Source organism: Ranitomeya imitator, chromosome 7 (genome assembly GCF_032444005.1).
Source record: "Ranitomeya imitator isolate aRanImi1 chromosome 7, aRanImi1.pri, whole genome shotgun sequence".
In the NCBI taxonomy this organism is placed as follows: domain Eukaryota; kingdom Metazoa; phylum Chordata; class Amphibia; order Anura; family Dendrobatidae; genus Ranitomeya; species Ranitomeya imitator.
This window is the reverse complement of record NC_091288.1, coordinates 180,418,873-180,431,912: the sequence shown is the minus strand read 5'-3', so window position 1 is coordinate 180,431,912 and position 13,040 is coordinate 180,418,873. Positions and strand designations below refer to the sequence as shown.

Genomic DNA, 13,040 nt, shown 5'->3' with positions numbered 1-13,040 from the left:
TTCTGTATGTGTCCTGCGTACCTATCTTTAATATTTGGGTACATAGGACATGCGGATGCATCAACAAGTGGCGTTCACGCGCGGTCGGCAAAACGACGCATCCGCATACATGTGCATACATCCGCATGTCTTGCGTACCCAATGGTAAAGATAGGTACGCAGGACGCATGCAGAAGTAGGCGGGGCTAAGCAGAAGAAGTTAGGGAGTGGGCAGAGCTTAATGGAGGAAGTACGCAGCCCTCCACAGCTCAGCCGCATGCTAATGTGAACCTAGCCAAAAGGAGCAACGCTGTGAAAATGAAGGGGGACATTAAGTTGGCACAGGTAGGTGATGTGACTGACATTAAGAGTGTAAATGATCACAATGTTTGCCATGATGACTAATCGTCACAGTGGGGTGCACAAAGTGAACCAAGAGAGCTTTCAGTCATGCTGGTGTGCAGGGCTGTGGAGTCAGTAGGCCAAACCTCCGACTTCTACTGCTCAATTCCTCTGACTCCCACCTCTGACTCCACAGCACTGCCTCACTACTGAGCATGTACATAAAGTACAGCACAGATTCACCTCAACAAAAAGCCCAGATCCTTAGATCACGAATGGAACAGATATTTATAGAACATTTTTTAACTTTCCCACATTTTTATGAAACAATATACTGCACATACTGCATTGTTCTACTGTACCCAATTTATTATACGTTTTAGGAGTTGGAGTCGGTCCATTTTATACTGACTCTGACTCCGACTCAGTGATTCCACAGCCCTGCTAGTAATCATGACAAGCTAACCTGTTATGCTTGGGGGCTGACCATAGTATCATTGCCATCGAAGAGATGACTATGACTTGAATTTCAACCATCATTATAAAAGAAAAATGGGGATTTTTTTTTCCAGTTTCCAAATTGGCGTCAAAATTAGAGTATTATTAGGATAACCTGTGGTTCCTGCTCGGCAAAGCTTTCACCAGTCGGAGACTTGATTACTGCAAAGTTGATCAAGAGACCTCTTTCCACTCCCACAGAGTCAGTGCTCCAATGCCTGTGCCGTTGTTTGGGCTACAACAAGTATCCAAGCTGCAAAAACTACAATCTATTGGGCATGATGGAGCAGATGTTTCATCCACCTTTGCCACAACCTGAGACACTTCAGCAAACAGAGAGGCACTGGCTGAATAGCTAGGTTCAGTCTTACCAAGACTGTGTCCTTTTAATGGGAGATACTGTGAGCCCTGAATCCATGGACTTTAATCTAGGCAGACTGGACCAGTGTCAAAAACTGGTCCAGTTTGCTATAGCGTACTGTCTCCAGTGTACTGTAAAAGAAACTATGCAACTAGGCCTTTAGCGTTGACATACACAAGAGGATTAAGTTATCCTGGACAAGCATGGAAAACCTTACCTTTGTCCAAATAAATCATATATGGATCAACGTCAACTTTTATTCATGTACAACTGATCCCAATGATAAAAGGATGTATGTTCATTAAAGATTTTGAAAGTGGGTCAATGCATTCGTAGGAGATCTCAGTGTTACACAAGTCTTTTCCAGGCTTTGAAGTATTGATTTGCAGCAAATTGAAATGATCTATACCCGACAAATTTCAATTTCAAAAGATTTGATCATCCCTACTGTACATCTTATCAATGTAATTGCCAAAAATAAAACTTACCTCTCGATCACTCTGTGCAATTTTCTCCAGCCAGTAGTAGCATAAAATACCAATAATTGAAAATTTCAGAAGGACATTTCTGGAAAGACATACGGTATATATATATTTCACTTACTGTACTGTTTCAAAGCAAGATCAAGCCTTTGTGTATAAGAACCACACTGACATCTCCATATTACCAATAGTGACTGTTCCTTGAAACGATGACTTGGGAATTGGAGTGGTAAATACCCAAGATGCGCCAAGGTGCCTAACTAATATAGAGAGTGCCTCCTGCTGTTGGGACTTATTCTGTAATTGCAAATGTATCTTGAATTTGAAAAAAAGATATTTATTACTATGTACAAATGCACAATTTTCTAAGATGACACACATCATTTTCAGCAAGATACCTTGAAGCAGAAAAATTTACGGTAACTTCTCACACTCTACCAGCTAGTGAGAGGTAAAAAAGAAAACATACTATAGGAATCTGCTCCGTTTTTTCCCTTAATTTTTAGCTACAGGGTAGGTGACAGGTAGTCAGGTCGTGGTCACTTCCATTTTTTTTTTTTGCAGGAAGAGTAACTTCGCATTGTTACAGTCTTCCGCATTGAGACATTTTTCTTCCTCAAGCTACAGTTAACACGTTGTGAGTTAATGGAAAAAATGCTACATCTCTATATTATAAATGCATAGAAGACAATACATTATTGGTAATAGATGCTAATTAAATGGATGGTCTAATAAGGACAACTCCTGTCCACACACCTCGTTAGGTTACAGTGGGGGAAATAAGTATTTTATCCCTTGCTGATTGTGTAAGTTTGCCCACTTACAAAGACATGAACAGTCTAAAAATTTAAAAGTAGGTTAATTTTAACATTGAGAGATAGAATATCAAAAATAAAATCTAGAAAATCACATTGTATAAATTTATTTGCATTTTGCACTGAGAAATAAGTATTTGATCCCCTACCAACCAATAAGAGTTCTGGCTCATACAGACCAGTTAGACGCTCCTAATCAACTTGTTACCTGCATTAAAGACAGCGGTCTTACATAGTCACCTTTATAAAAGACTTCTGTCCGAAGACTCCATTAATCAGTCAGACTCTAACCTCTACAGCATGGGCAAGACCAAAGAGCTTTCTAAGGATGTCAGGGACAAGATCGTAGACCTGCACAAAGCTGGAATGGGCTACAAAACCATAAGTAAAACGCTGGGTGAGAAGGAGACAAGTGTTGGTGCAATAGTGAGAAAATGGAAGAAATACAAAATGACTTGTCAGTCGACATCGATCTGGGGCACCATGAAAAATCTGACCTTGTGGGGTATCCTTGATCACAAGGAAGGTGAGAGATCAGCCTAAAACTACACGGGGAGAACTTGCTAATGATCTCAAGGCAGCTGGGACCACAGTCACAAAGAAAACCATTGGTAACACATTACGCCGTAAAGGTTTATAATCCTGCAGTGTCCCCTGCTCAAGAAGGCACATGTGCAGGCCTGTCTGAAGTTTGCCAAAGAACACCTGGATGACTCTGTGAGTGATTGGGAGAATTTGCTGTGGTCAGATTAGACAAAAGGCATTAACTCAACTCGCCATGTTTGGAGGAAGAGAAATGCTGCCTATGACCCAAAGAACACCATCCCCACTGTCAAGCATGGAGGTGGAAACATTATGTTTTGGGGCTGTTTCTCTGCTAAGGGCACAGGATTACTTCATTGCATCTATGGGAGAATGGGTTGTGGCTGTGTCTTCCAGCAACACAATGACCCAAAACATACAGCCAAGACAACAAAGCAGTGGCTCATTAAGAAGCACATTAAGATCATGGAGTGGCCTAGCCAGTCTCCAAACCTTAATGCCATAGAAAACTTATGGATGGAGTTGAAGCTCCGAGTTGCCAAGCAATAGTCTCAAAATCTTAATGATTTAGAGATGATCTGCAAAGAAGAGTGGACCAAAATTCCTCTTGACATGTGCGCAAACCTCATCATCAACTACAAAAATGTCTGACTGCTGTGCTTGCCAACAAGGGTTTTGCCACCAAGTATTAAGTCTTGTTTGCCAGAGGGATCAAATACTTATTTCTCACTGTAAAATGAAAATAAATTTATATAATTTATACAATGTGACTTTCTGGATTTTATTTTGAATATTCTCTCAATATTAAAATTAACCTACCCTTACAATTACAGACTGTTCATGTCTTTGTCAGTGGGCAAACTTACAAAATCAGCAAGGAATCAAATACTTATTTCTCCCACTGTATATACACTCCTGAACATTGAAATTGCAAATCCAAAAAGGAAAAGTCAAGGGATTATGCAATCATTCATATAAGGGAACCAGACTGATTTGTATTAGAGAGCGAGATCGGGTAAAATGTTTGTAGTTTAACACATAAGAAATTATATGAACATTCCCTAAAAACACATCTTAGAAAATAAAAGTATTACACCAAAAAGGTAGTAATTGTCTCATTCTATATGGTAGTGGTTCTGCTTTGTGCTCCATCAATCTCCATTCTCTGTCCATATAGTAAACTGCCTGTAATGTCCTGGTAGCCTCACCTTAAAATCACGATATAGACCCGATGCTGCGGGTACTTGAATTTTTCCACTAGTCCAAACATAGAGTAGATTAGAGGCATGATAAGGTTGATGAGGGCGACCACCACAGGAACCACTAATGTTGCCGCTTGTTTAGTCAGGTCATTTAAATCTGGGTTCTGATGAATCAATAAGGGGCGTTATTATATTATCTATATGCTATGTGTAAGCAAAATATAAGAGATTAAAAAAAGAACGTTTATGCATATAACACTCAACCCATATTAAAGGGAATCTATTAGCAAGTAATCTGAAAGCGGCGTAATGTAGTGACAATTGCCCTGATTCCAGTGATGTGTCAGTTATCGGACTGCTTGGTGCAGTTTTGATATAACACCTACCTTCTCTGCTGTAGATGTAGCAGTTCTCTGAATGCTGAGCTCTGTATAACTCCTCCCACACCACTGATTGGCAGCTTCCTGTATACACTATACATTTTATCAAGCTGCCAATCAGTGGTGGAGATGGAGTTACATAGATTAGCCTGACTGCATGTGAGATCTAGTCCTGCACTAATAAAACAACGATTGTATTGAAATTACAGCACACAGACTAATAAGTGACACATCTCTGGAATCAGGCTCTCCTATATTAAATAGCAAAAATCTGCTGACATGTTCCCTTTAAGTTGTATTTTTATGTTCTCATGCAAGTGGATTGTTTTTTTTGTTTTTTTGGTTTACCTTTGCAGAATCCGCAACTTCAAGGCAGAGATAGTAAACTCCAGCACTACAGCCAACTGCCAACCCTGAGGAGACGATCCAGGCCGCCACATGAATACCTAAGCGAGATAACTTCTGACGCAAAGGAAGCTTTAATGCTTCCATTAATTTTTCTGCCAATGTTTCCTAGATGAAGGAAATAACAAAGTAATAAAAAACGAACAATAAGGTTTCACTGACTGATCACATTCCTATTCTGTTACCAGACACGGATTGAACATATTTTTCATAAACATGATATCACTTTTTTCTTTACTATCTAAGAGCATAGGAATTTTGTGGAAAACAAAGCAGTCACCACCATAATAATTGTCTTCGGCAAATGCGAAACGCGCGTCGGGGTGGACGGGGTGGGGTGCCTGCATACTCCACATCTTTATTTTCTATGGTTGAACGGTATGTATACTATTCGTGGGTCCGCCTTTACTGCCTACATGTGTTGTGATTATAGCTCTATATACGCAGACTTATGAGTCGGCCCCCTCTCTAGATAGAGAGATACATATATTTTTGTATTTTATATATGGTCATTCCGTGTATTTGGTGTGCATTACAAGGCACCTACCCCTGCCCTATTTCTGTACATGCTATGGGTGGCACGGGGATTGTTCCTATTTGTTAGCTATTTACCTGTTATCATTATCAATAAAGTTTTTTCTATTTCTTCATATACTTGGACTTTTGACTGCAGTTCCGCTGATTAGTTTGATATCTAGGAGCATGGAGTGTATCTATGCAAATTTTAATAAGGCTCACACCTGCTCTAAATAATATGTGTCCTTAAGAGGCGGAGGAATCCACCTGCCCCATTAGGCACCAAGGCCTGGATTGGCTGTTACCTCTGCACCCCTATGGGAATAATCTTGTCATATCTATGTATAGACATGATGTTACATTTTGATAGTACATAGAAGATCAAGTAGTTCCTTAGGGAAGTTTGTGTCAACTTTTGCAAAATTTTTAAGACCCTGACTTGGCTTCATAATCTTCTTGGAGCTTAAAGGGGATCTCCAGTTTATTCTTATTTTAATATGTATATTGAGAACATGATTTTGTGACACTTATTACTATATACGTCTTACAGGCTCTCCTCCTGCACTTATTAGTACAGCCTTCCTCGTAGACTGCACAGTTCTCCAGTTCTCAAAATGGCTGCTGACGGAGGAGCATGTGACCAGATCTGTCCATCAGCTCATGGGCCCCAATGCCAAATCTCCATCAGGGCCCCTAAATATCACTGGTCTGTAATAGTATCGGTTCTCTTATAAGGGCCAAGGAGAACATGTAGGCTCTATGGCTCTATAGCCCAGGGTTGACTCCAACCCCTTCACCTATGATGCCCCTGACTGCACATGGGAAAGCTGTTTTTCAATTGATGGAGGTGAGTGGAGAGATCTGGGCACATGTTCCTTGCGCCGTTTGTGCCAAGTTGTAAGGAGTGGTCTACAAACTCTTTAAGATCCGGGGGACTGATGTAAAACATTTAAAGAGACCCGGTCACCTGATTTATGCTGCCCAAGCCGTGGGCAGCGTGAATCAAAGCTTGGCACCACAAGTGCAGTCAGGTATATTTTCTCTGAAATGCTCCAGCCTTACAGAGAAGATAAAGAAAATATAGTTAGAAGATCCAGTTGAGGACCATAACCAGAGAAGAGATTAATCCGGCTCTGTCCCCGGCCAGCTTGTCCTACCACTGCTCTGGTGACTGACAGGTCTCTTTTTGGGTACACAGGGAGAGACTTATGAATCACCTGCGTCAGTGCTAGGAAGAAATGACCAGTGACGGGGCCCGGGCTAGTCTATAGGCTCTGGATCTTCTTCTTATAGGTGCAGGTGAGTCACAAGACTCTCGCTATGCAGACACAATGGAAAACCATGTCAAGCTCCTGGATCAGAACAGGGAATATCTGGAAGGGGATGGCACCGGACTAGTTCTAACTATTGCTATGGTCCCCATCCGTGTATGCAAACTATATCTTCTCTCAAACCAGAGGCGGACATATCATTGGTGCAACCTGTGCGGCCACACAGGGGCCCAAGAGGTAAAGGGGCCCATTAATACCTCCAAAGCAGGTGCAATTTTGCATTTTTACAAGCTCTTGTGCTGCAAAGAGCCCATATATTGTTGGGCATAGAGATATAGTATGCTACTTTTCTGAGCACATCTAAAATAACTGATGCTTTCAGAAAAAAATAGTTATTTTGAACTCCATTCCTATCATGGCAGGCAATGGCTCCATCGGTGGTTCATCTGAATCCAATTTCTAGAGTTTTTCAGATAAAATCCCTGAATGAACTACAGAAATGCAGTGTGAGCAGGTTCAGATTTGTATCCAGACGTGACTTTATAGCATGCCAAGTGATAGCCTGTAAATCCACATTATGACCTTTGTTGGGAATCTACAAAGTCTAATTTTTTATTTTTTCATCTATTTCCTCGAATTTAACTCTAAGTAAAAATTACCTTTACTTATAACTACTTTTATTTTATATGAGAAGTTCCATTTTATGGTCCTTGTAAAGTAATGGCTGCTGTGGGAAAAGATTCAGGACACTGCTGGCTGTGCCCTCCTTCTTTTACAGTTCATTATTAAGAGTGAATGATTTATTGTGGACTACATTCGCCTCTTTCAATAGACCTTTGTAAGGAAGAAACAAGTTTTTCTCGTTTATCACGGAAAGACTACACTAACATTGAATACCAGCCAGTTCTGTATCGGACACCCATAAAGTCAATAGAATCTGGGCCGTTTCGTACCTTTATTTGCGTGCTCAGATGTCTTTTCTTTAATTTCACAGCCTTCTCATTAGTGATGCTAAAATCCCAACTGCACAGAAGTTTAGCAGCATTGCCCGAAAACGATGCAGGGTTGATGAAGTTATTTCGAAATGACTTTGCCATGCTGAGAACGCATCAGAAAAGTGAAGTCAATGTAACCAAAAACTATTAGTGTACAATACTAAATCCAGCTACAATAAATGCAATGAAGGCAGCTTAATGAGCCAATGCTTCATTTTGAAAGAGAAGACTCACAAAGTTTGTTCAGGGCTATTTTTTACCTGGCGTTGCTCCGGCCGGCGATTCAGCTACTCCATGTCAACAGAGCAGCTCTTCTTCCGGCTTGCTCTGTTGACAGGGCAGACTGATGTCATCATGCTGATTGACAGTTTCCTTCAATTGGGCAGCAGAGAACTGGCTGTCAATCAGCATGACATTGGCAGATACAACCCATTAACAGAGCAGCTCTTCTTCCTCCAGGCTGCTCTGTTCACAGGGCGTGACTGACGTCATCATGCTGATTGACAGTTTCCTACAATTAGGCAGCAGAGAGCTGGCTGTCAATCAGCATGACGTTGGCAGACACAACCCATTAACAGAACAGCTCTTCTTCCTCCAGGCTGCTCTGTTGACAGGGTGGACTGACGTCATCATGCTGATTGACAGACAGTTTCCTACAATTAGGCAGCAGAGAGCAGGCTGTCAATCAGCATGACGTTGGCAGACACAACCCATTAACAGAGCAGCTCTTCTTCTTCCAGGCTGCTCGGTCAACAGGGCGTGACTGACGGCATCATGCTGATTGACAGTTTCCTACAGTTAGGAAGCAGGGAGCTGGTTCTCAATCAGCATGACGTTGACAGTCACAACCCATCAACAGAGCAGAGTGGAAGAGAAGTATCTAGTCTGTCAACATTATGTCAGTGGAAGCCTCTGATTCCCCAGCAGGAGCGGTCTACCTGTTTATTAGTTCTTAGGCCTGTAGTAAAAAAATTAAATACTCATCGATAAAGTCTTTAAGGGGAAAACCTTTAAAGGGATTCTCCACCATAGTTCATGATGACAGGTTGCTACGAAATGCCATAATTTCCTAAACAATAACAACTATGGATCTAGTTTTCCCATGCAGCAGAACTCTTGTCCATCACTTTAATGGAGCAGTGTTGTAATTCTCAGCACAGTGGGAAGACAGGACTGGAAATAACCAATTCTTAGCATCAGAAGTGACAATATTTTACTTTTTCCTATCCCTCTGGGGTTTTCTATCCTTCTATTCATTTGTACCAGGGGAAGATATACCATTGGCGCAACCTGTGTAGCCGAACAGGGGCCCGAAAGGTCCATACAGAATGAATGCAGCAGCAATTAAGGATGTGCATTGTTTTAAAACAGGGACAGGAGTGCCCAATTCTGGTGGCCAGTGGGGATATTGGTTTCGGACCTCCACCAATCTAAAAATTACCACTTATTTCAATAAATAAACATTTTGTTATCACAAAATATCTCTATTACACAAATATTACTAATGCTGTCTTGTTTTTAAACCTTAGAAGGTACAAGTTAACCTTTGCTCTTCTTTTATTACTTTTGAAACTTCCTTTATCTCAATAATTTGTATTATTGCTGCTGTAAATGTTCTCATATACAAAACACCTGATTCTCCTTCTCATCTGTACCTCCTCATACTTTCCTCTAAATCATCCCCATAAGAACAATAATAAAAAATAATGATACTTTGCACTTTTTTAACATGTCAAATATTAATGTAGCAAAAAAAGGCTCAAAAAGTAATTTTTCAAGCGTTATTCCCATCTTCGTAGATGGGTATGGCTGGATAAGGCTTGAAAAGACAAGCAGCCTTCCTGTTAACTTTTTGTTTAAACCCTATCCAGTTCTCTAGATAGTCACAATTTTATTTTTTATTGTTTAGTGAACATTGACAAAGGGACTGGCCACCTCAGCTGTCGCCCAGTGCTTACAAGCTTTTTCCTATTGAGCTTGTAAGCACTGCTCTGAGGTTGGTGGAGACCGCTGGAGTGCTCTATTAGCTCCAAATACTGGAAAGCTTCAGTCCCACTGCGCTACCGTGTTACAAAGCTAGATTACATAGTAGCATTGGGAGCACATAGTTCAGGCCAGTGGCGTAACAATGCCGCTGGTCCAAATTGTCAATCCAGCAAAGGCACCCATTACTCTTGCCTCATATTGTGTAGGACCCCGTGTACCACCGAAATAGCTGGGGTCCAGTGATATATGAACTTTGCAATTGGATTTGTTTTTCCAGTACATTCCACAGAATCTTGATTGGATAAAAATCTAGGGAAACTGGAGGCCAAGTCATCATCTTGAACTCTTTGTAATATCTTTCCATCCTTAGACAACCCGTATGTTCTCCAACCGAGAAAAACAGTCAGCTCATGCTAGAATCTGTTTTTCTCGAATGTGCAGAATTTAAAAAAAAAGTTTCTCACATCAACTCCATTTAGTCTGTCCATGAAACCGAATATTTTCCACAGACCCATAGACATGAATAAATGAGTACCATCCAATTATCAAAGGCAAATCATACATGCTGCGATTTTTGTCGCGGGTGCTCTAGCGCCATGTTCGAGTTCCAGCCCCGATGTCTGCTGTTGTTAGACAGTCAATAAACATGCAAGGTTTGCCTGCAATACATGACAATCCCTGCATGTTTATTGGATGTCTAACAGTTGTCAAACATGCGAGGCGGGAACTCGAACATATTGCTCAAGTACCAGTTAATCTCGATGCGCACCCAAGCACTCCGATGCTTGCTCAAGTGGCGAGCATGTTAGCTCCTCACTAGTGGGTGTCCATTGGATACACTGGTCAGAGGAAGAGTATCTGTTCTTTTTTGTTTTAAGACCACTATGAGACTGGATCGCCCTGACAGGGCAGCGAGGTACTCGGTACCGGGTTCTGAGTTCACAGGGGGATGTCACGGCAGCGACCCAGTCCGTGGCCCCGGGCGCTCATGTAAAAGGGAAAGGTCTTTTAAGGGAATAAAGTTTATGTTTGTGACGCCACCTGTGGTATTCGATCAGGGTGACTATTATCTGCCAAAGCCAAGCGACACTACTCTGTCCTCCTGCTCCTAGACCTGTCCTCTGCCTTTGACACAGTGGACCATTCCCTATTATTACAGACCCTCTCATCTCTTGGCATCACAGACTTGGCCCTATCCTGGATCTGATCATACCTAACAGACCGAACATTCAGCGTCTCCCACTCACACACCTCCTCACCTCGCCCCCTATCTGTCGGAGTCCCGCAAGGTTCAGTCCTGGGGCCACTGCTCTTCTCCATTTACACCTTTGGCCTGGGACAGCTCATAGAATCTCATGGTTTTCAGTATCACATCTATGCTGACGACACACAGATCAACATCTCTGGACCAGATATTACCACCCTACTAACCAGAATCCCTCACTGTCTGTCTGTTTCATCCCTTGTCTCCACTAGATTTCTAAAACTTAACATGGACAAAACAGAATTCATCATATTTTCCCCATCTCACTTGACTCCCCCAACAGACCTATCCATTAAAGTAAGCGGCTGCCTACTCTCCCCAGTCCCACAAGCTCGCTGCCTCGGAGTAATCCTGGACTCTGATCTCTCCATCAAACCACATATCCAAGCCCTTTCCACTTTCTGCTGACTCCAACTCAAAAATATTTCCCGGATCCATATGCAGCACCCCAGGGTCCTGGTCGTTGCAGTAATATTGTTTCCCTCTAGGGGGGAGTGATGTTACATCTGAAGGCAATAAAGGAGATCACTTTACCAGGTATCACAAACCACACAACACACTTCACACTCCAGTCCACCAGGGGGAGCTATGCTCCTACTTAGTAGGGCACTCTTCACAATTAGGTAAAACTGTTGGTCTGGATAGGAAGTTAGGCAGAGGCGAGCTGGGCTTCACCCAGTGAACAGCTATCTGAGCTCCAATCAGGTAGTGGGACCCTGACAGGGGTGGGATCCTGTCAGAGGCCTAGGCAGAAGGCCACAGAGCTGCGCCTGCCCGACGTGCGGCAGCATCCTAAGAAAGAGACATTGAAGGAGAATTGTGTTGCAGAGAGTGAGAAACAAAGTCATAGCAAAAGGAGAGGAAACCAGAAGGAGTTCTGCCCTGTAAAAGGCTGCCTCCTTTCTGAGGCATAGGATCCGGTAGCCGGAACACCGAGGGAGTCATCGTCTCCAGGCCTGGCTCCAGAGACCGGCAGGACAGCTAATTCCATAATAGTTGCCCGACCTTTACCCAGGAGGCACGGTGGCAACGATGGGAGGCTGGGGCGTGCTAGAGTCCCTGTAAAAAGCCTCAAGCCACTAGTCATACGGGTTGTTCCTATCCATCTGGGGGGCAGAGAGAGACATAACAGAACACCAACATCAGTTGTGAGGACCTTACCGAGAAGCTCAGCAGGGAGGGACTACAACACTCAGGCGCTAGAGGAAGGCTACTGATTTCCACCTGGACAAGGGGACTCTGGATTTGCCTTCAGACCGGCCGGACGCTGCCTGCCCTGTGATCTAGTGCTCTGGACTGTGGATGCTGAAGCCTTCAGTAAAGGTAAAGAGACTGCAACCTTATGTCCTTGTTCTTCACTGCGCCTAACACCATCCACTATCTACACCGCTGGGAAGCCCTGGGGACATACTTCACCTGTGGGAAGGTATACCAACTAGCTGCCATAACATCACCCCAGCAGACCCCTAAGCAGCGTCGGTCACCCTGACCGAATACCACAGGTGGCGTCATGAACATTATCCCTTTAAAGACCTTTCCCCAATTTTACAACGGACGTCCCTAGGGCCATGTGCCGGGTCAGCCACTGTGACATCCCCCTTCGAGAACTGATGGACCCGGTACTGAGTACCCCTAGCTCTTGGGGGCACGCCACATACATTCCTCCACCAAGAGTCTGCAAAAACCCTAGTCCATGCCCTCATCATCTCCCGCCTCGACTACTGCAACCTCCTGCTCTGTGGCCTCCCCTCTAACACTCTCGCACCCCTCCAATCTATTGTAAACTCTGCTGCTCGACTAATCAACCTGTCCCCCCGCTATTCCCCGGCCTCTTCTCTCTGTCAATCCCTGCACTGGCTCCCCATTACACAGAGACTCCAGTTCAAAACCCTATCCATGGCATACAAAGCAATCCACAACCTGTCTCCTCCATACATCTGTGACATGGTCTCCCGGTACTTACCTGCATGCAACCTCAGATCCTCACAAGATCTCCTTCTC

The 13,040-nt window shown here is 43.1% G+C and overlaps 1 protein-coding gene across 1 annotated transcript in view; it reads right to left on the bottom strand.

The window, feature by feature from the left end:
• The window catches only part of TMC5 (transmembrane channel like 5), a 95,753-nt gene that overhangs the window by 16,140 nt on the left and 66,573 nt on the right, over nucleotides 1-13,040 (bottom strand). Inside the window, exons 10-13 of the mRNA XM_069734133.1 lie at nucleotides 7,748-7,892; nucleotides 4,951-5,115; nucleotides 4,229-4,386; nucleotides 1,669-1,747 (exon numbers count right to left, since the gene is read on the bottom strand). Coding sequence (XP_069590234.1) covers nucleotides 1,669-1,747; nucleotides 4,229-4,386; nucleotides 4,951-5,115; nucleotides 7,748-7,892 — 547 coding nt within the window. The remainder of the gene's footprint in view (nucleotides 1-1,668; nucleotides 1,748-4,228; nucleotides 4,387-4,950; nucleotides 5,116-7,747; nucleotides 7,893-13,040) is intronic.